This window comes from Bufo bufo, chromosome 3 (genome assembly GCF_905171765.1).
Source record: "Bufo bufo chromosome 3, aBufBuf1.1, whole genome shotgun sequence".
NCBI lineage: Eukaryota > Metazoa > Chordata > Amphibia > Anura > Bufonidae > Bufo > Bufo bufo.
The window spans coordinates 145,546,535-145,567,836 of record NC_053391.1 but is presented as its reverse complement, the minus strand read 5'-3'; the positions used below and the strand labels follow the sequence as shown (position 1 = coordinate 145,567,836).

General features: G+C 43.2%; 1 protein-coding gene across 8 annotated transcripts in view; it reads right to left on the bottom strand.

Annotated features, from left to right (window-relative positions):
• Positions 1 to 21,302, bottom strand: part of ADGRG2 (adhesion G protein-coupled receptor G2) — a 146,581-nt gene that overhangs the window by 23,827 nt on the left and 101,452 nt on the right. For all 8 annotated transcript variants that reach the window (XM_040423689.1, XM_040423682.1, XM_040423685.1 and 5 more), the window contains 5 exons: positions 20,826 to 20,848; positions 16,849 to 16,880; positions 12,954 to 12,989; positions 6,914 to 7,026; positions 3,964 to 4,006 (listed from right to left, as the gene is read on the bottom strand). In XM_040423689.1, coding sequence (XP_040279623.1) covers positions 3,964 to 4,006; positions 6,914 to 7,026; positions 12,954 to 12,989; positions 16,849 to 16,880; positions 20,826 to 20,848 — 247 coding nt within the window. The remainder of the gene's footprint in view (positions 1 to 3,963; positions 4,007 to 6,913; positions 7,027 to 12,953; positions 12,990 to 16,848; positions 16,881 to 20,825; positions 20,849 to 21,302) is intronic.

Genomic DNA, 21,302 nt, shown 5'->3' with positions numbered 1-21,302 from the left:
GCATGGGATCTTATAAGCACTGGCTTTATGACCAGGCCACACGTAGATTGCACTAGCGTATACACCAAATGTAAATGAATACCATGCTGTTAACATCCTAAGGCCTCATGCACACAAATATATTTTCTTTCTGTGCCTGTTCTCTTTTTTTTGTGGACCGTATACAGAACCATTCATTTCAATGGGTGCGCAAAAAAAACGGAAGTTACTCCACGTGCATTCCATTTCCATATGTCCGTATTTCCATTCCGCAAAAAAAATAGAACATGTCCTATTATTGGACAAGGATAGTACTGTTCTATTAGGGGCCAGCTGTTCTGTTCCGCAAAATACGGAATGCACACGGACGTCATACTTATTTTTTGAGGATCCGTTTTTTGCGGACCGCAAAATACATACGGTTGTGTGCATGAGGCCTAAGGGTCATTCGCACGTCCGTAGTGTATTGCGGATCCGTAATACACCCGGCAGGCACCCCCATAGAACTGCCTATTCTTGTCCGCAATTGCGGAGCCGCAGACTGGAAGACTGGAAGATTGGGGGCGCACTCCGGAAATGCGGATGCGGACAGCACACTGTGTGCTGTCCGCATCCATTCCTGCCCCATAGAGAATAAATGGGTCCGCACCCGTTCCGCAATTTTTGCGGAAAGGATGCGGACCCATTCTACGAAAGTGTGAATGGACCCTAAAGGTGATTATACACATGAGATTAGTCTAAGGGCTCATTCAGTCGAGCGTGTGCAGTCCAGAAATCATGTTCCGTGTGAGCGTAATCTTCCGTTCTGGACACTGCTTGTCTTGCAGGAGCGCAGGGCATTATACTAATTTATAATGCTCTGTGCCTCTGCATGACATTACTTCTACAGGATCATACTGACATAAAGCTGTCACTATGATTCTGTAGCAAAAAAGTCATGCAGAGGCACAGAGCATTATAAATCATAATGCCGACGCTCCTGCAAGACAAGCAGTGTCCAGAATGGCGGATCACGCTCACACACGGAACATGATTTCCGGACTGCACACATTCGTGTGAAACAGCCTTAAAGTTGATCAACCAAAATAATCATTCATCGGGTAAAGTTTAACAACGAACGAGTGTTTTAGCCAACGGATGACAGACCATGACGTCTGAAAATAAGTTGGCAGTGTTTGAAATTTTCGCAGAATGATGGATGAAAGATCTTTCTTTGAAAGAATGTTCCCAGAAAGACCTGTTGTCCCCTGCCTGATTTAATTTAACTTGTACAGTCAGTTTGAACAACTGTATTGTCCAGTGTGGACTAACATGTCACCAGATGACTGTTTGTTAGCTGCTGCGCAGCCATCAACCAATTTCTATCTAATGTGTATGGCCACCGTTACATTTGGGGTCTCAAAAGGGCCCTAGTCACTAGCATATAAAACATTAAAGGGATTTTCTGGGATTTTAAGCAGCGAGAAAGCTTTGTCACTACTGTGAGCGCCGCTACCTTCTCGCTGCTTTCCCTAGGCCGAGTGACGACACGTTCATTAGTCACATGGCCTAGGCCAGTGGTCGGCAAACCGCTGCTCGCGAGCCACAAGCGGCTCTTTAGCCCCTCGAATGCGGCTCTTACAGGGGCCCCCCAGCGCTGGCCCGCAATACTAGCGCTGCTAAGTTTTCTAACTCCACTACGCTAAGCGCAGCTGCACATGGAATCCTGGGGACGGTGCACGGTCCGGACTAATATGGAAAGGAGGGGGCCCCCCCCGGCGGCCGCTCTGAGCCCCACTCTGCCTGCCTCTTTAAGAGACTCGACGAGCAGTGGCTGTGAGTGAGCGTGCCGCCGCTGCCGCACAGGCAGGCACGTCTTCGCGTCTGTCTGACGTTGCCATAGCTCCGCCCCCCAGAGAAGAAGAAGAAGCGAGCAGCGCCAGCGGCAGCCAGCCACAGCCCAGACTCTGCCAGGGAAGGCCTGCCGCCCACACAAAGAGGAATCTTCTGAGACTGTGACAGGAGGCAGCCAGGTAGGTAGGTTGATTAAATAATCAGGGAAATAATGTTATTTACATGGGACTCTATGGTGGAGGGGCTGAGAAATTATAATTTCTGAGGACACTAAATGGAGGAATATAACTACAGGGGGCACTGCAGGGGGCATTATAAATACTGGGGGTTCTTCAGGGTGAGCATTATAACAGTAGGGGGCAATATAAATACTGGGGGTGCTTCAGGGCGAGCATTATAACAGTAGGGGGCAATATAAATACTCGGGGCGCTTCAGGGTGAGCATTATAACAGTAGGGGGTAATATAAATACTGGGGGCGCTTTAGGGCGAGCATTATAACTAGAGGTGGGACGAATCCAATTTTTTTCCATAACAGTGCCATCCACAGATCCCCCTCCCATAACAGCCCCGGCCCGGCAGTAACTTTTACTTTAACTTCAGATTCAGCGCATCTTTATTACCTTACAATGAGGCTCCAGTAACAGGCAGAGCGGGCGGCGGCGTAATGTCACTCACTCACGTGACGTGCCTGCTCCGCCCACTTTATGAATGAAGTAGGCGGAACAGGCGCGTCACGTGAGTAAGTGACGATACGCCGCCACCCGCTCTGCCTGTTACTGGAGCTTCATTGTAAGGTAATAAAGATGCGCTGAACCTGAAGTTAAAGTAAACCGCCCGCTCCCGCCAGCATAGCAACGGGATTCGTCGACAACGAATCCCGTTATCGAACGTCGGGATTCAAGTCCATGAATCCAGCAAGATTTGAGGGATTCATGGATTCGACGGATTCGTCGTCCCACCTCTAATTATAACAGCAGGGGGCAATATATATACTGGTGGCACTGTGGGGGCATTATAACAGTAGGGGGTAGTATATATACTGGTGGCACTTCAGGGCGAGCATTATAACAATAGGGGGCAATATAAATACTGGGGGCGCTTCAGGGCAAGCATTATAACAGTAGGGGGCAATATAAATACTAGGGGCACTTCAGGGCGAGCATTATAACAGTAGGGGGCAATATATATACTGGTGGTCCTTTAGGGCGAGCATTATAACAGTAGGGGGCAATATACATACTGGGGGCGCTTCAGGGAGAGCATTATAACAGTAGGGGGAAATATATATACTGGTGGCACTTCAGGGCGAGCATTATAACAGTATAGGGCGAGGTAAATACTGGGGGCACTGTAGGGGCATTTTAACAGTGGGGGGTTAAATACTGGTGCACTTCAGGGTGAGCATTATAACAGTAGGGTGCATTATAAATACTGGGGGCACTGTGGGGGCATTTTAAATCCAGGGGACATTAGACGTTCTTATTACTACTGGGGGCTCTATAGGAGGGACTTCTAGATCCACCTTATTTCTACTAAGAGCACTATGGGGGGCCTTATTACTACTGAGGGGTCTGTAGAGAGCTTTATTACCACTGGGGGAACAATAGGGGGGCCCTATTACTACTGAGGGCTCTTCTACTAATGGGGGCACTCTTGGGGAGCACTATCACTGTTGGGGGCACTGTAGGGGGCAGTATTACTAATGAGGGCATTCTAGAAGGTAATTACTATTGGTGGGACTATGAGGAGTACTATTACTATGGGGGCACTCATTTTTCTTCAGGATAGTATTTGGGGGTACAGAAAAGTGAGGAAGCTAAGATGTCTGTGTGTCACACTCTGCAGAGACGAGGCGCAGCTGAGAGAAGTTGTACGGACCATATGGAGAAGATGATGACAGAGAAGATCTACATCAGAGGAGACGTCACCTGGTAGGCACTGGATTTAAGAGGTATGTGCTACTGTATAGCAAGTACAGTAAAATGTCTTCAGTGCTAGTTTTTGCAGGGGGTGGGCGGCGGTTGCTCGACTTAGAGAACTGGGCCATATGCATTGGGGCTTGGGCCCTGGATCTTTTGAGACCCTAGCAACACCTCTGGCTGCACATATGGTTTTCAACAAATGGAAGGAAAGAGTGACGAGAACTCACCAGTTAGGTATTGAACACTCCTCGAGACAACAGCAGTAGTAATCTACATGAAATACAAGAATACATTAGCCATCTTACTAACATCAACATCCCCCCATATCTTATATATGCAGGCAAAAAGGCTGGCAGGCAACCATGGCTTTGCATACTAGTAAAAAGTTGTACAAAATCATCTGATGGGGGCATCTAGTGCACAGTTTACATGAGTTTCATTCATTCATATTCTATGTGAACAGTTTTGTCGAAGGATGTCAGTATGTGGTCTAGAGTCATACATGTGACGTGTCATGGCACACACTGCATGTTTCCATATATACAGTCGTGGTCAAAAGTTTTGAGAATTACATAAATATTTGAAATTGGATAAGTTGCTGCTTAAGTTTTTATAATAGTAATTTGCATATACTCCAGAATGTTATGAAGAGTGATCAGATGAATTGCATAGTCCTTCTTTGCCATGAAAATTAACTTAATCCCAAAAAAAAACTTTCCACTGCATTTCATTGCTGTCATTAAAGGACCTGCTGAGATCATTTCAGTAATCGTCTTGTTAACTCAGGTGAGAATGTTGACGAGCACAAGGCTGGAGATCATTATGTCAGGCTGATTGGGTTAAAATGGCAGACTTGACATGTTAAAAGGAGGGTGATGCTTGAAATCATTGTTCTTCCATTGTTAACCATGGTGACCTGCAAAGAAACACGTGCAGCCATCATTGCGTTGCATAAAAATGGCTTCACAGGCAAGGATATTGTGGCTACTAAGATTGCACCTCAATCAACAATTTATAGGATCATCAAGAACTTCAAGGAAAGAGGTTCAATTCTTGTTAAGAAGGCTTCAGGGCGTCCAAGAAAGTCCAGCAAGCGCCAGGATCGTCTCCTAAAGAGGATTCAGCTGCGGGATCAGAGTGCCACCAGTGCAGAGCTTGCTCAGGAATGGCAGCAGGCAGGTGTGAGCGCATCTGCACGCACAGTGAGGCGAAGACTTTTGGAAGATGGCTTCTCATCCAAGGGAGTGGGCTCACTCACAATTTTGCCCAAAAACACAGCCATGAATAAAGAATGGTACCAAAACACCCTCCACAGCAACTTCTTCCAACAATCCAACAACAGTTTGGTGAAGAACAATGCATTTTCCAGCACGATGGAGCACCGTGCCATAAGGCAAAAGTGATAACTAAGTGGCTCGGGGACCAAAACGTTGACATTTTGGGTCCATGGCCTGGAAACTCCCCAGATCTTAATCCCATTGAGAACTTGTGGTCAATCCTCAAGAGGCGGGTGGACAAACAAAAACCCACTAATTCTGACAAACTCCAAAAAGTGATTATGAAAGAATGGGTTGCTATCAGTCAGGAATTGGCCCAGAAGTTGATTGAGAGCATGCCCAGTCGAATTGCAGAGGTCCTGAAAAAGAAGGGCCAACACTGCAAATACTGACTCTTTGCATAAATGTCATGTAATTGTCGATAAAAGCCTTTGAAACGTATGAAGTGCGTGTAATTATATTTCACTACATCACAGAAACAACTGAAACAAAGATCTAAAAGCAGTTTAGCAGCAAGCTTTGCGAAAACTAATATTTGTGTCATTCTCAAAACTTTTGGCCACGACTGTACATATCAATAATGAGTTGTCAGCAAACAAGATGCTTTAGGCCCCTTTCACACGAGCGAGTTTTTTTCCGCTCGGGTGCAATGCGTGACGTGAACACATTGCACCCGCACTAAATCCGGACCCATTAATTTCTATGGGGCTGTGCACACGAGCAGTGATTTACACGCATCACTTGTGCGTTGCGTGAAAATCGCAGCATGTTCTATATTCTGCGTTTTTCACGCAACACAGGCCCCATAGAAGTGAATAGGGCTGCGTGAAAATCGCAAGCATCCGCAAGCAAGTGCGGATGCGGTGCGATTTTCACTCACGGTTGCTAAGAGACGATCGGGATGGGGACCCGATCATTATTATTTTCCCTTATAACATGGTTATAAGGGAAAATAATAGCATTCTTAATACAGAATGCATAGTACAATAGGGCTGGAGGGGTTAAAAAATAAATAAATAAATATAACTCCACTTGATCGCGCAGCCCGGCTTCTCTTCTGTCTTCTTCTTTGCCGTGCACAGGAAAAGGACCTTTGATGACGTCACTGCGATCATCACATGGTCCGTCACATGATCCATCACCATGGTAAAAGATCATGTGATGGACCATGTGATGAGCGCAGTGACGTCATCAAAGGTCCTATTCCTGTGCACGGCAAAGAAGAAGACAGAAGAGAAGCCGGGCTGCGTGATCAAGTGGATTAAGGTGAGTTATATTATTTTTTTATTTTTTTTTAACCCCTCCAGCCCTATTGTACTATGCATTCTGTATTAAGAATGCTATTATTTTCCCTTATAACCATGTTATAAGGGAAAATAATAATGATCGGGTCCCCATCCCGATCGTCTCTTAGCAACCGTGAGTGAAAATCGCACCGCATCCGAATAAGGTGAGTTATATTATTTTTTATTTTTTTTTAACCCCTCCAGCCCTATTGTACTATGCATTCTGTATTAAGAATGCTATTATTTTCCCTAATAACCATGTTATAAGAGAAAATAATAAAATCTACACAACACCTAACCCAAACCCGAACTTCTGTGAAGAAGTCCGGGTTCGGGTCTGGGTACCAAACATGCCGATTTTTTTCACGCGTGTGCAAAACGCATTACAATGTTTTGCACCCGCGCAGAAAAAACGCAAACATGGAACGCAATCGCAGTGAAAACTGACTTGTTTTAATATCAAAATCGCACCATTTTCCCTGAACGCACCCTGAACGCATCCGGCCCCAATCCGCAACGCCCGTGTGAAAGGGGCCTTATTGATTGGATACTATCTTCCAGTGGTAAAAGCCTACTTCATAAAGCAAATAACATGTATGGCAGGGCTTACTTACCTAGGGTTTTTAAAGACAGTATATACTGGATGATAACAGGGTTATTCAATGTAGAACAAATGTCAAGGACAGTGTCATTAAGTCCAAGTGCCAAGACACTGCAGTTATTCACACTATTAAAGGAATGAAAGGAAGAAAACAGAAGTTTAAATAAAATCAATGACTGTATATAGAGATGAGCGAAGTTTTTAAAACTTTTCACCAAGAAATTTGATACGCTATGAAGTACTTTGTCACGAATTGTGAACGGTAATTGCCCCTGATTACGCTGACCTCAGCATCTGAGAGTCACATTGTGGCTTTACAGCGGTTAAAAAAAAGTACATACTCCCGCTGACCTGATGGCGCGTCATGACGCCGGTGGATGCGGTGAAGTCATCACTGAAGTCATCATGACGTAGTAACATCACATGTCAACATGCGCAAGATTTGTTGTGTTTTCTTCAATCAAGATGGCTGCGACGGCCTCTCAGCGATAAGGTATGGGTTTTTTTTTTACCGCCATTTCAGGAAATAATTTGCCTTCGTGATTAATCAAATTTTTCCTGAAATTCACATCGAAGTCCACTTTGTAAACTTCGATTTGCTCAACACTAACTGTATAAAAAGACTTTCTGCATTATCAGATGCTGGATTAAATCAATTCCATTTTAGATATTGTGTCCACTATCTTCCATAGAGCAGGTGAGCAGAAGTTGAGGAGGTCATTGACTGGTGTTCACACCTACTAGATAAACACTTTCATTGTCTTATAGTTCTGCATGTTACATAGACTGGGGGAGATTTACTAATCCTGTCTGATATTCAGACAGTGTAAACTTCTGTTGGCCATATGCATTCAATAGCTGTTGGCCGAAAGATTGTTAGGCCAATCTCTGCTGACTCCCTATCGGCTCCCATATACACGTTCAGCTTGAATTAATGTGTATGTGTAGTCAACAGGGAGAGGGGAGAAAATCACTGCCTGACACCTCTGGTGGTGGCTTATCTCCAGGAGAACAAATAGAACAGGCAAAAATATTAATTTCTCCCGAACTTCTCTCCCCCCGACATAGTCATTCGGGGGAGAGTCAGAAGCCACACACATTGCTGACAATGCACTAATGTGTATAGGGCCTTTAGCCAAATTTATCACAGTGGCTCATGCTTTACCGGTATTATACAGTAAATGTGATGCATCTTCAATTGTTCTTTCATATACTAATATACTGTCTCTTCTACACTGTAGAGTCAGTAGTCTGGCTATTTAAAAATAGGGTTTTCCGAGATTTTTTTTTACTGATAACCTATCCTCAGTCAATGGAGGTCCGACACCGGGTACCCCCCGCCGCTCCTGTGAGCGCCGCGGTCTTCTCTCCGCTTTTCCTAGGCCAGTGACTTCACATTCATCTGTCAAGTGGCCCAGGAGCAGCTCGGCCCCATTCAAGTAAATTGCTATGTATGTATGGCGCTGTGTTTGGCAAGCTGTGAGAAGGCAGCGACGCTAACAGGAGCGCCTGTGCCTTCTCAAATAGCTGATCGACAGGGGTCCCCAGACCGATCAGATACTGATGATCTATCCGTCAGTAAAAAAAGAAATCTCAAAAAACCCTTTTAAGCTCTGTTGTACACAATACATGTATACTTTTTTACATAGAACAAACTGAGCAGACATAAAAAAAACGCCAGCCTTGTACTGCAAGTTTTTTTTTTGTTTTTTTTTTATGCTTTCTATGTTTCTATAAGCATTTTATTTATTTTTTTTAGTTTTAGCACGTGCCTTTTTATACAGGAAAGTAAAGTTTGAAAACACCATAAAAGATACTTGCATTTTTTCAAGCAGTCCAAATAAATGGATGTCTATGGGGTAAAAAAGCAAAAAAGGGGCAAAAATGCCACACCCACAGCATGCTGAAATGTCTGAAAAATTCCACTGACCCACAAAATGCAGTGCAAGTGAAGAAAAATGTCACAAAAACATGTTTGGGCTGCGTCTGATAATTACAATAACATTTTTATTCTATGGCCCGTTATCTACGTGATAATTGCAGTGAAGGTAATCATTTTACTGTTGACTGTATTTCTAAGTTACCCACTCCCTTTTGATCCTCAGCTGTATGACATGACCAACACTGACAGCGTCTTATGAGCCAGTCTCTATTCATTCCTATTAGAGCCTTAGGGTCCATTCATACGTCCGTAATTTGGGTCCGAATTCGTTCCGCAATTTGCGCACCCATTCACTTTTTAATGGGGCTGGAACGGATGCGAATCCGCATTTCCGGGATCCGCATTCGCATTTTCGGGATCCGCAATTCTGTTCCTGAAAAAAATAGAACACGTCCTATTCTTGTCCACAATTGCGGACCAGAAAAGGCATTTTCTATTATATTGTCTGTGATGTGCGGTCCGCAAATTGCGGATCGCACATTGCAGGTGTCCGTGTTTTGCGAATCCGCAAAACACTTACTGACGTGTGAATGGACCCTTAATGTGAGTCTCATAGGGATTAATAGAGGAAGGGACTCTGTCCACACATAGGACGCTGTGTCAGTTGGAGAGACAGAGTATCGGTCACTTGACACCGCAGAAGACCAGAAGGGAGAGGATAACTCACAACTACAGCCAATAGTAAGAAATAACCTCACTGCAATTTACACAAAAAAAAAAAGATTAAATATATACTAGGCGCTATTCAGGAGTAGTATTCTGTTTTTTGGCTATTGTGATCTGATCTAACTTTTTCTTCTGCCCATAGTGACCACTTTTAGACAATACCTTAAAGGGGTTGGCTACTTTCCTGTATCGAAGACCTATCCTCCAGACAGGTCATCAATATCAGATTGGCGGGGGTCCATCTCCCGGAACCCCGGCCAATCAGCTATCGTGTTAGAGCTGCATTGTCTTCACTATTTACCTCCTTGCTGTCGACACCGCAGTGGCGAGCAGTGTAATTACAAGTGCTCCGTCCTATTCACTTCAATGGGAAGGAGCAGAGCACTGAAATGAATGGGGACAGCGTAGCAGTAATGACATCTGCTCACCACTGCAATGTTGACTGCGAGCAGGTAAACACTGAAGAGAATGCAGCGCTTGCACTAGTGCTGCATTCTCTTCAAACAGCTGATCGTCGGGGGTGTCGGGAGTTTGACTCCCGTCAATATGATATTTGTTAGCTATCCTGAAGATAGGTCATCAATAGTGTTGAGCAAAGAGAAGTATTCAATACGGAACTCGGTCTGAAGCTTAGGAAATTTCCTTGCACTTCGTGGTAACGAATTAGGTTTTCCTAAAATGGCGGCTGCACGTGTTACAAAGAGAAACTAAATGTAGAGGTGACAAGTCTGGGAATGCAAGATCACCCATAATGCCATGCAGCCAGCCAATCCGCAGATAGCCATCTCCTGTGATGTCGCAGCCCTATAAAACCCTCATCCTGCGCGGTCTTCCCATGTCCTGTGAGCTGAGCATAGGGAGAGACGTGGCAAGCGCTCATGCACTAGGGACAGTGTTGCTGAAAGTGATTAATAGAAGAATATTGGAGAGGGAGAGTGCAGAGAAATTTATTCTGCGTCAGTTTTATTTATTTATTCTAGGGTTGTTGCGGGTATCGAATTATCGCTACCCAATCGATACTTTTGTACCAGTATCGATTCGATACCGGGATTTGACATTTTACTGCGCAGCCTAGCATCACAGAACATGGTGCGCGCTGCTCTCAGCACGCTCCATGTTCTCCTCAGCAGCACAGGGGAGAAGGTGTCTCTCTCTCTCCCTCCCCCCCTGTGCCGCTGCTGCCACTGCTACCAATGAGAAGAGACGGGCGGAGGAGGGGCTGTGGCCACTGCGCTACCAATGATGATAACTAAACTAAACCAATGATTATAATACGGCGGGGTTGGAGGGCGCACTGCGCCACCAATGTTTTTAGTACTTGGGAAAGTGGGGGGGGGGGGGCGCACTGCGCCACCAATGAAGATAAGTAACCTTTTAATACAAATACAGGAGGCGGGTGCCGACGGCAGAATCACATAGCCGGCACACGACCTCTATGATAGGGCGCTTCGATCCGCGGCAGTTAACCCTCATGTGCAGCACCCTGTCATAAAGGTTAGGTACCGGCTATGTGATTCTGCCAGGACTAAAAACATTGGTGGCGCAGTGCGCCCTCCAACCCCGGCGTATTATAATCATTTGTGGAAGAGGCCACAGGGTCCCCTCCCCTCCTCCTCATTGGTGGTGCAGTGGCAGCTTCTGATGAAAGCCCCAGCAGTGTAATCCTAGGGGCTCCGATCGGTTACCATGGCAGCCAGGACGCTACTGAAGCCCTAGCTGCCATGGCAATCTCCTTGCTGCTGTGTGTACTATGCACAGAGCAGCAGGGACAGTGTGAAGTCCTATTCACCCTAATAGAGATCTATTAGGGTGAATAGGACAAGGGATCAAAAGATCCCAGGTTGTAGCCCCTAAGGGGACTCATAGTTATTAAATAAAAAATAAATAAAAAAAGACACCAAAATATTAAGTTTAAATCCCCCCTTTCCCAATTTTACATATAAAATATATAAACAATAAATAAATAACATATTTCATATTGCCACACCCAAAAAAGTGTGAAACTTTAAAATATAAAAAAACATCTCCTATGAGGTGAACGCTGTAACAGAAAAAATAAAAACCGCGCAATTCACGATTTTTTAGTCACCTTGTCCCCCCAAAAAATAGGATCGGACTGTTCGATTATGGGCCGGACGTTCCATAAAATGCGGAATGCAGGCTGCTTTTCTGGTGTTTTATTTTTTTCGCGTGGTATCGAATGGTATCGAGTATCGCAATACTTTTTTATGGTATCGAAACCGAATCAAAATTTTGGTATCGCAACAACCCTAATTATTCCTACATTTACTTATTCCTACATCAGCTGTAAACTAAGATATGTAATTCAATACCAATAAGATGGAAGCCTTTATTATTCCACTGCCAGCGTGCCAACCAATACCATCTAGTCTGCACCCCTTAGGGGGCCAGGTCTTAATGATGACCATCCTTATCTTTTGCTGGCTTTACTATTTCTAAATCATCTTTCAAAGTCTCGGTGTCTTAGAAAAGTCAGCAAGATGCAGAGAGAGGAGGAGCTGGATCTTCCTGATGACATATTCTCATCCATATTAGATGATGTGAAAATGGAGGAAAAGCAGATGGCAGAAGAAGGGCTGTAGGGCAGGAGAGCGCTGGCATTGGAGAAGTGGGTACAGCCCCTGTTTAAGGCCTCATGCACACGGCCGTTGTTTGGGTCCGCATCCGAGCCACCATTTTGGCGGCTCGGATGCAGACCCATTCACTTCAATGTGGCCACAAAAGACGCGGACAGCACTCCGTGTGCTGTCCGCATCCGTTGCTCCGTTCCGTGGCCCTGCAAAAAAAATAGAACATGTCCTATTCTTGTCCGTTTTGCGGACAAGAATAGGCATTTCTACAATGGGCCGCCCCTTCCGTTCCTCAAATTGCGGAAGGCACACGGGCAGCTTCCGTTTTTTTGCGGATCCGCGGTTTGCGGACTGCAAAAAACGGAACGGTCGTGTGCATGAGGCCTAAAGGTGAGTTAAAGGTGCCGTTTGGCCATTAACAATGAAGACCAACTATACAGTGAAGGGCAGCTGCAGGTTAATTGGCTGTGTGTCTCTTCACCGCAGCATAGCCACAACCTGCCCTCAGCACGGCCGCTCCGTGTGGCCTAGGTATACCTGATTTATAGCTTTTGTTGATTCGTAACAAATTGAATTTCTTGTCAAACTTTGGCGAAGCTACCAAATAGAATTTTCAAAACTTTGCTCATCTCTAGTCATCAATATAGGAAACTGGCGAAGCCATTTAAATTCTATTTAAGTATTTACTACAGTATTTTACCATAGCCAAACTAACTATCCATTAAACTATATTTCTGTATGATGAGCTACAATAGTAACAGACATAGGCAAATGTATGAAGTAATACACAAATTACAGGTTGACAATAACAACAATGTACAAGCCATTGACCAAAACAATGTAAATATACTTACATGAATGTAATGCTGTTGTTATTTTTCAGAAAAAGACTGATAAAGGGGAAAAAGCACAGTATGTTATACAGTCTCTGCCATGATTTTCCCATTTTTAGGCCTAATGCACACGACAGTATTTTTTCACGGTCCGCAAAACGGGGTTCCGTGATCTGTGTCCTTTTTTTTTTTTTCCGTGTGTCTTCCTTGATTTTTGGAAGATCACCAGACAAGAAAAATTTAAAAAAAATCTAAGTCAAGTTTGCCTTGAAAATGATAGGAAAAAAACGGACACGGATCACAATCTTGTGTGCCTCCGTGTTTTTTCACGGACCCATTGACTTGAATGGGTCCGCGAACGTTGTCCGTGAAAAAAATAGGACAGGTCATATTTTTTTCACGGACTGGAAACACGGATCACGGACGCGGATGACAAACGGTGCATTTTCCGAGTTTTCAACGGACCCATTGAAAGTCAATGGTTCCGCAGAAAATCACGGAAAATGAAACAACGGACACGGAACCCAACAACGGTCGTGTGCATGAGGCCTTATACTGTTCATCACTGGCATACAAAATATATTTATAGTACATATTGTGATAGTTCTGGTTGTACTAGAGATGAGCCAACTTCTTGAAATTTGTTTTCTGTCTGATTTGCCGAATTTTTAACATTAAAATGGCGCTGGCGCTGTTTTTGCGCAATTTCTCCAAAATCAATTGCCAAAACTTCGGATTTGTTTGGCAGATTCAGTTTTGTGAAATTCGTAAAAAGTGAGATTGGTTTAGAATTAATTTGCTTTTCTCTAGGATATACTAAATATGTGAGTGTTAGGGCTCATGCACACGACCGTTGTTGTTTTGCGGTCCGTTTTTCACGGATCTGTTGTTCAGTATCTGAGTTTTTTTTCCCTCTGATTTAAGTCCTCTTCGTTTTCCGTTATTGCACAAAACATATCCGTATAGCATTTCTACAGTATGGATCCTCAAAATACGGATGAAATACAGATGACATCCAGATGTGTTCCGTGTGCGTTCCATATTTTTTGCGGAGCCATTGACTTGAATGGGGCCTCGGACCATGATTTGCGGACAATGATAGGATATGCACTACTTTTTTACGGAAACGGAATGCACACTGAGTAATTTCAGTATTTTCTACAGCCCCATTGAAGTGAATGGTTCCGCATACGGTCAGCAAAAAAAAACGGAACAAAAGCGAAAAGAAAATACGTTCGTGTGCATGAGCCCATATTGTCTTTCTGCTTCCGTTCCGGTTTTTTTGTGGACCGTATGCGGAACCATTCACTTCAATCGGGCTGTAGAAAATACAGAAGTTACTCCGTGTGCATTCCGTTTCTGTTTGTCCGCATGGCTGTTCTGCAAAAAAGTAGAGCATGTCCTATTATTGTCCGCAAATCACGGTCCGAGGCCCCATTCAATTCAATGGATCCGCAAAAAATACGGAACGCACATGGAACACATTTGTGTGTCATCCGTATTTTGCGGATCCATACTGTAGAAATGCTATGCCCAGCCCATATTGCTCATGTGTTTGTTGATTAATAAGTTACTGTTTCTGTATACGATCCGCAAAAAATTGATCAAATACGGAAACCATACTGATATGTTTTGTGCAATAACGGAACAAAAGAGGACTTAAATCAGAGGGGAAAAAAACTCAGATACTGAACAACGGATCTGTGAAAAACGGACCGTAAAACAACGTTCGTGTGCATGAGCCCTTATACATGATATTGTCATATTTTTAATTCATTGCTTAATATTTTTTTTAAATATAAAATTTCAATTTTATTGCAATATACTTGTACACCTGTAAGCGAGTATATTGTGTCTATGTGTAGGCTTTTAAAAATGACAGCCCAAGGGACCATTATTTGGCCCCGGGCAATCTCCATAGCGGCACCAGCTCCAGCAATCATGTAGTTGCAGCTGGTGATCATTGCTACAAGAGGGTTCAACTTGCCACAATTAGGCGTGATCCTGGCACTGAAAGGGTTAACTGCCAAGATCTGAGATTTCTCTAGTCCTAGTAGTTGTAGTGTTATATGGCTCTGTATTAGGTCTCTTTCACACGAGCGTGTCCGCATAAGGTCCGGATGCGTTGCGGCAAACCCGCGCAAGTAGGTACGCAATTGCAGTCAGTTTTGACTGCGATTGCGTTCCGTTGTTCAGTTTTTATCGCGCGGATGCAATGCGTTTTGCACGCGCGTGATAAAAAACTGAATGTGGTACCCAGACCCGAACTTCTTCACAGAAGTTCAGGTTTGGGTTCAAGGTTGTGTAGATTGTATTATTTCCCCTTATAACATGGTTATAAGGGAAAATAATAGCATTCTGAATACAGAATGCATAGTACAATAGGGCTGGAGGGGTTAAAAAAAAAATAATAATAATTTAACTCACCTTAATCCACTTGTTCGCGCAGCCGGCATCTCACTGCGCTCATCACATGGTCCATCACATGATCTTTTGCCATGGTGATGGATCATGTGACGGACCATGTGATAATCGCAGTGACGTCATCAAGGTCCTTTTACTCACAGATGAAGACGGAAGAGATGCCGGCTGTGCGAACAAGTGGATTAAGGTGAGTTCAATTATTTTTTCTTTTTTTTAAACCCCTCCAGCCCTATTGTACTATGCATTCTGTATTCAGAATGCTATTATTTTCCCTTATAACCATGTTATAAGGGAAAATAATAAAGATCGGGTCCCCATCCCGATCATCTCCTAGCAACCGTGCGTGAAAATCGCACCGCATCCGCACTTGCTTGCACATGCGTGCGATTTTCATGCACCCCCATTCACTTCTATGGGGCCTACGTTGTGTGAAAAACGCACAAAATAGAGCTTGCTGCGATTTTCACGCAACGCACAAGTGATGCGTGAAAATCACCGCTCATGTGCACAGCCCCATAGAAATTAATGGGTCCGGATTCAGTGCGGGTGCAATGCGTTCACCTCACGCATTGCACCCACGCGGAAAACTCGCCCGTGTGAAAGGGGCCTTACAGCTATCCTCCTCCTGCCAATGATCGCACTGCCTGTGTCCACACGATCACTTAGACACAGCAGTATGTCACAACGGCCTGCTACATAATTAGCTGGAACCCTCTGCACATATCAACTCTGGTTTGGATCCATGTCATTTTGAAAGCTTTTTATTAGATTCTTACAGCCTCTTGTGTTCTTAGTAAGGCCTATATTATACAATTCACTGAATGCCCATAGGCCAGACCACCAATTTATAGTACTGTAAGTATATTATCACGTCAAACGACTGTATTGCCAGTATGAATTTGTTTACACTAGCGTTTTGCTGACGTGTCAGGGTTTCTAGTAATTTTGATGGCGGCCATGGCACTAGTGTGAACATTTACATGGGCGATGCATAGGACAATAATTGAAAACAAACTGTTTGTCCCCGATTGTTGCCCATTTGTTCAGCTGCGTTTACATGCAGCAATCATTCCCTCTGTAAAGTGATGAACAATCGCTTCTGCGATCGTTCGTCCCCATGCAGATTTATCTCTATTATTTAGCCAGGGCAATGTGCTGCCAACTACAAGATGATTTTAGGTGCTGCATGAAAGACTTGATCACCAACCGAATAAGTGTTTGCTTGTTCATTTGGTGACTGGCGGCACTTTTTCTTCATGAAGCAATTATCGGGAATGAGATTTCATATGAACATTTGTCACTGATAATTTTCCTGATCTTTGGCCTGTGTAAAAGAGCCCCAATATTTATTTATTTATTTTCCTCACTTATATAGCGCCGACAAAAATAATAATTACTCGCTTTCCCCATCGGGGCTCAAAATCCAAATTATCAGTACCCTACACAACCCTACCGAAAACATTTTAAAAAGGCAATTAGCGATGTCACTTACTTTTTAAGTATATGTTCTGCCAATGCACAATCCTGTAAACAGAGTCATAAACATGTAAGCTGATTATAATTGCACTGAATACATTTTATGGATGCACAATCATGTTTTTTTGGTATAAGGAATTCGCAGTACACAATGGCTCAGTGATTGATGAATTTTTTGATCACATGAAGAAAAAAAAAAACACATATGCTGCATTCACTTTAGCATTGCTTTGTACATTCACAGCATTTTGGTCAATCCCGGATCTCTCTGAGTTGTATCTGGTATAGAAGAGGCAGTAGGACCCTATGCCTTATACATAAAGACTAGTCTAGTCCTTTACATTCTTGGTAGGCCTTTAGCCAATAAATATTGATAACATTTTTGGTCTAAGTTGACTTAGACTGATGTAAAGTAGAACTGGCTTATTTGCCCAGATCAACCAATCAGATTCCTATCAAAAATGAAAGGTGGAATCTGATTAGTTGAGATGGGCAACTAAGCCAGTTCTACTGTTCATCAGTCTAAGTCAACTTAGACCAAACATTTTACCAATATTTATTGGCTAAAGGCTTATTTATTGGCTTTGATAAATGACCCCACTGGTCTCTTGAACGGGTTTTCCAGGTTTTGTATATTGATGTCTAATAAGACACCCCACACCACCACTATCAGCCATTCCAAAGTAGCTCTGCCCATTGTGTTGTAGACAGAACTGGTAGCTGCAGCACTGCTCCTATTCACTTAAATGGGAGCAGTGCTGCAGTAACCAACTTTGTTCACTAGACAATGGACGGAGCTGTGTAGTTCTGGTCTTGCGCCTACTTAGGGATTTCAGAGCAGCTGATCAGGGAAGTTTGGGATATCAGTCCACCTCAATAAGATATTGATAGCCAGTCCTCCTGACGATAGGCTATCAATATAAAATCCTAGACAACCACCATAGTGATCAAACATAGGTCTGGTTTTTCATGGAATCAGCAATCTGAAATTTGGCTGACAAATATTTTAGGTATATTACACCTAAAACCATCCTGAATGTGACTGTATCAATACTTAAAATATAAGCCAATATTATTAATACACACAGTCAAGTCATATTAATATTATGACCACCAGCTAATAGCCAAAGTAACCGCCGTCTGCCGCACGGACAGCAGCTATATCGGCTGGCAGTGACTTAATAAGGTCCTGGTGGGTTTTCAAAGGTATCTGGTGCCATGCTTATTGCAGTGCATCCCACAGGTGCTGGAGGGTGCATGGGGAATCCATAGAGTGAACATGACGATCAAGGTGGTCCCACAGATGCTCAATTGAGTTTAAGTCCGGGGAATTAGTGGGCCGGGGTAGAACTTGGAAGTCTTGCCCATGCTTTTCCGACCAGTGTTGGACATTTCTAGCCATATGATCATCTTGCCGGAAGATCCCATCGGCCCCAGAGAAGACAATCGGCATGTATGGGTGTACGTGATCTGCAAGGATGGATTCATACCCACATCGGTTGAGAGTGCTTTACACATGGATGAGTGAGCCCAGAGAATGCCATGAAAACAATCCCTAGATCACAATGCTGCCACCAGCATGTTTGTTCTCTGATGTTTCTTACCTGACATGCCAATGTCCATCCGTTCAATGAAGCAGAAAATGTGACTCATTGGAGAAGGCAACCCAATTAGTGAAGGTCCAATTCCAATACTGCTACAAAAATGTAAGCCTTTTCGGAGCCCCATATACACTAGGGTTCGCTAAACTGTTGTTTTAGACAAGTCTGGTAGCCCACTGGTTCATTTTGGTGGTGAGCTGCTCCACTGTAACACACTAGTGCAACCTCGCACACCTTTGTAGCCAACGTTCACCTTTCACATCAATGGCACGTGGTGTTCTGCAGTTTCCATGTCACTTATTCACAATGGTTCCATTTGTCCATTCACAACACACTTTCTAGCAGCACACAAACAGTTCACAAACTGCATAGCTTCAAAAATACTGCCACCCTTGGCCTGGAAGCCAATAATCATCCCTAATCGCCCCTTTTACCCATGACAGCAATGAGGGCTATGTGGTAAGACAGCCTATCACACACCTTATATACCACTAAGCCAGCTCGCAACAAGTGACTTCCTTCATGAGCTACAAGCTGCCGACATCGAAGTAGGAAGTGGTCATGATAATGTGACTTGACTGTGTATATTAATCTTAATTATATAAACACAGCAATAAGAATTGAATTAAAAATGTCCATCCCAATCAGCTGTCTGAAGAGGCCACGGCACCTGGTAACAACTGATCGTGGGGTTGCCAGGTGTCTGAACCCCGCTGATCTGATATTGATGAGCTACCCATAGGATAGCTCTTCAATATCAGAATCTCGGAAAACCCCTTTAAAGGGGATCTGTCAGCAGCTTTATGCTGCTAGGCTCTAAAAGCTCCAGCACATATTGAGTTCTGATATTCATGACCTCCTGGCTTTCTCATGAAAGGAGCTCATAAATATTCAGGACTCATCAGCATGCACTGGAGCTGTTCAATACCAGATTTTTGCAAAAGAGCGAGTCAATTAAAGAAAGTGACCCAGCATTTTCCTAAGGAGACCTGTCACTAGTTTATGTTGCCCTTAGTTAGTAGTGATGAGCGGCAGGGGTCATATTCGAATTTGTGATATTTCGCAAATATTTTGTAGAATATTCGTCATATATTCGCTATATTCTACATTCTTTTTTTTCATACATTCTTCATTTTTTTTTTTTACGCGAAAATCGGCAAGGTGATGATCGCGTAATATACAGGCGTGGGTCAAAAACGAATATATAGCACTATAGAATATAGTGCTATATATTCGTTTTTTTAGAATATTCGTCATTTTTTCCATCTGAACACATGATTCCTCCCTGCTTCTTGCTTGTGGGCCAATGAATCATTGGCCCACAAGCAAATTAAGCAGGGAGGAATCATGACTTCAGATGGAAAAAATGACGAATATTTAAAAAAACGAATATATAGCACTATATTCAATATATTCGTCATTTTTTTCCATCTGAAGTGAACACATGATTCCTCCCTGCTTCTTGCTTGTAGACCAATGACGTAATTGTCCCACAAGCAAGAAGCAGGGAGGAATCATGTGTTCAGATGGAAAAAACTGACGACTATTTGTCATTCCGAATATATAGCACTATATTCAAAATATTCGCGAATTCTCGAAGTGCCGATATTCGAGATTAAAATTCGCTATTCGAATATTTGCGCTCAACACTATTAGTTAGGACACCATAAAAGTGGTGACAGTCTCCTTTTAATAACAATAAATTGTTGGACAGCATACAGAGCATGGCTTGAGTAACAGTATTGCTAGCATCATGTGAGCATTAATGCCCTACAAGTATATACACAAATGCTACATGGAAAACTCAACTGCTCTGAAACACGCAGTCCAGCATCACAAAATACTTTTCTCACCAGCTTCATTAGGGAATTAGAATACACAATTGGGCTTGTAAATGTTTTTTAGCTACTTATACAATAAAAATGTAACATGATTTACATAAATTGTACACATTCGAAAATATTTGTTGTTTTACAAATTAGTAACCATTACCTGATAAAGGAGTTTTCCAAGACTTTTTAACTGATGACCTATCCTCTGGATAGATCATCCGTATCTGATAGGTGGGGGTCTGACATCCGGGACCCCCGCCTCCTCTCAGCTCACCAAGCACAGTGCCATACATTGTTCAATGGCTGTGCTTGGTATCACAGCTCAGCCCCATTCAGTTCAAAGGGGTTGAGCTGCGCCTAGGCCATGTGACCGATGAATGTGACAATGTGACATTACATGTCCTAGGCAAAGCTGCAGCGAGTAGCGATGCCTTCTCAAACAGCTGATTGGGGTCCCCCACCAACCAGATACTGATTACCTATCAGGGTTGGACAAAAATCTCAGAAAACGCCTTTAATTAGCAACAAATATAAAAAATATGAATTACAAAATCACTTACTTTTTGCAGAATGATCTCATAAGCTGTTAAAAATTAGAAGATACAAATAATTTAGGTTTGTAGCAGTAAAATAGAAAAAAGGTACTAAAAAGATATAACTGAGAGATTTAATAAATAAAAAACTAAATATAAAAACATTCCATAAAAAATATTAACATATCCAGTTTAGGGTACTTTCACACTTGCGTTTGTCTTTTCCAGCATAGAGTTCCGTTCTAGGGGCTCAATACCAGAAAATAACTGATCAGTTTTATCCTAATGTATTCTGAATGGAGAGCAATCGTTTAGGATGCATCAGGATGTCTTCAGTTCAGTCTTTTTGACTGATCAGGATTAAGATAAAACCGCAGCATGCTACAGTTTTATCTCGGGCCCAAAAAACTGAAGACTTGCCTGAATGCCGGCATTTTTTTCCCATAGGAATGTATTAGTGCCGGATACGGCATTTAAAATACAGGAATGCCGGATCCATCCTTA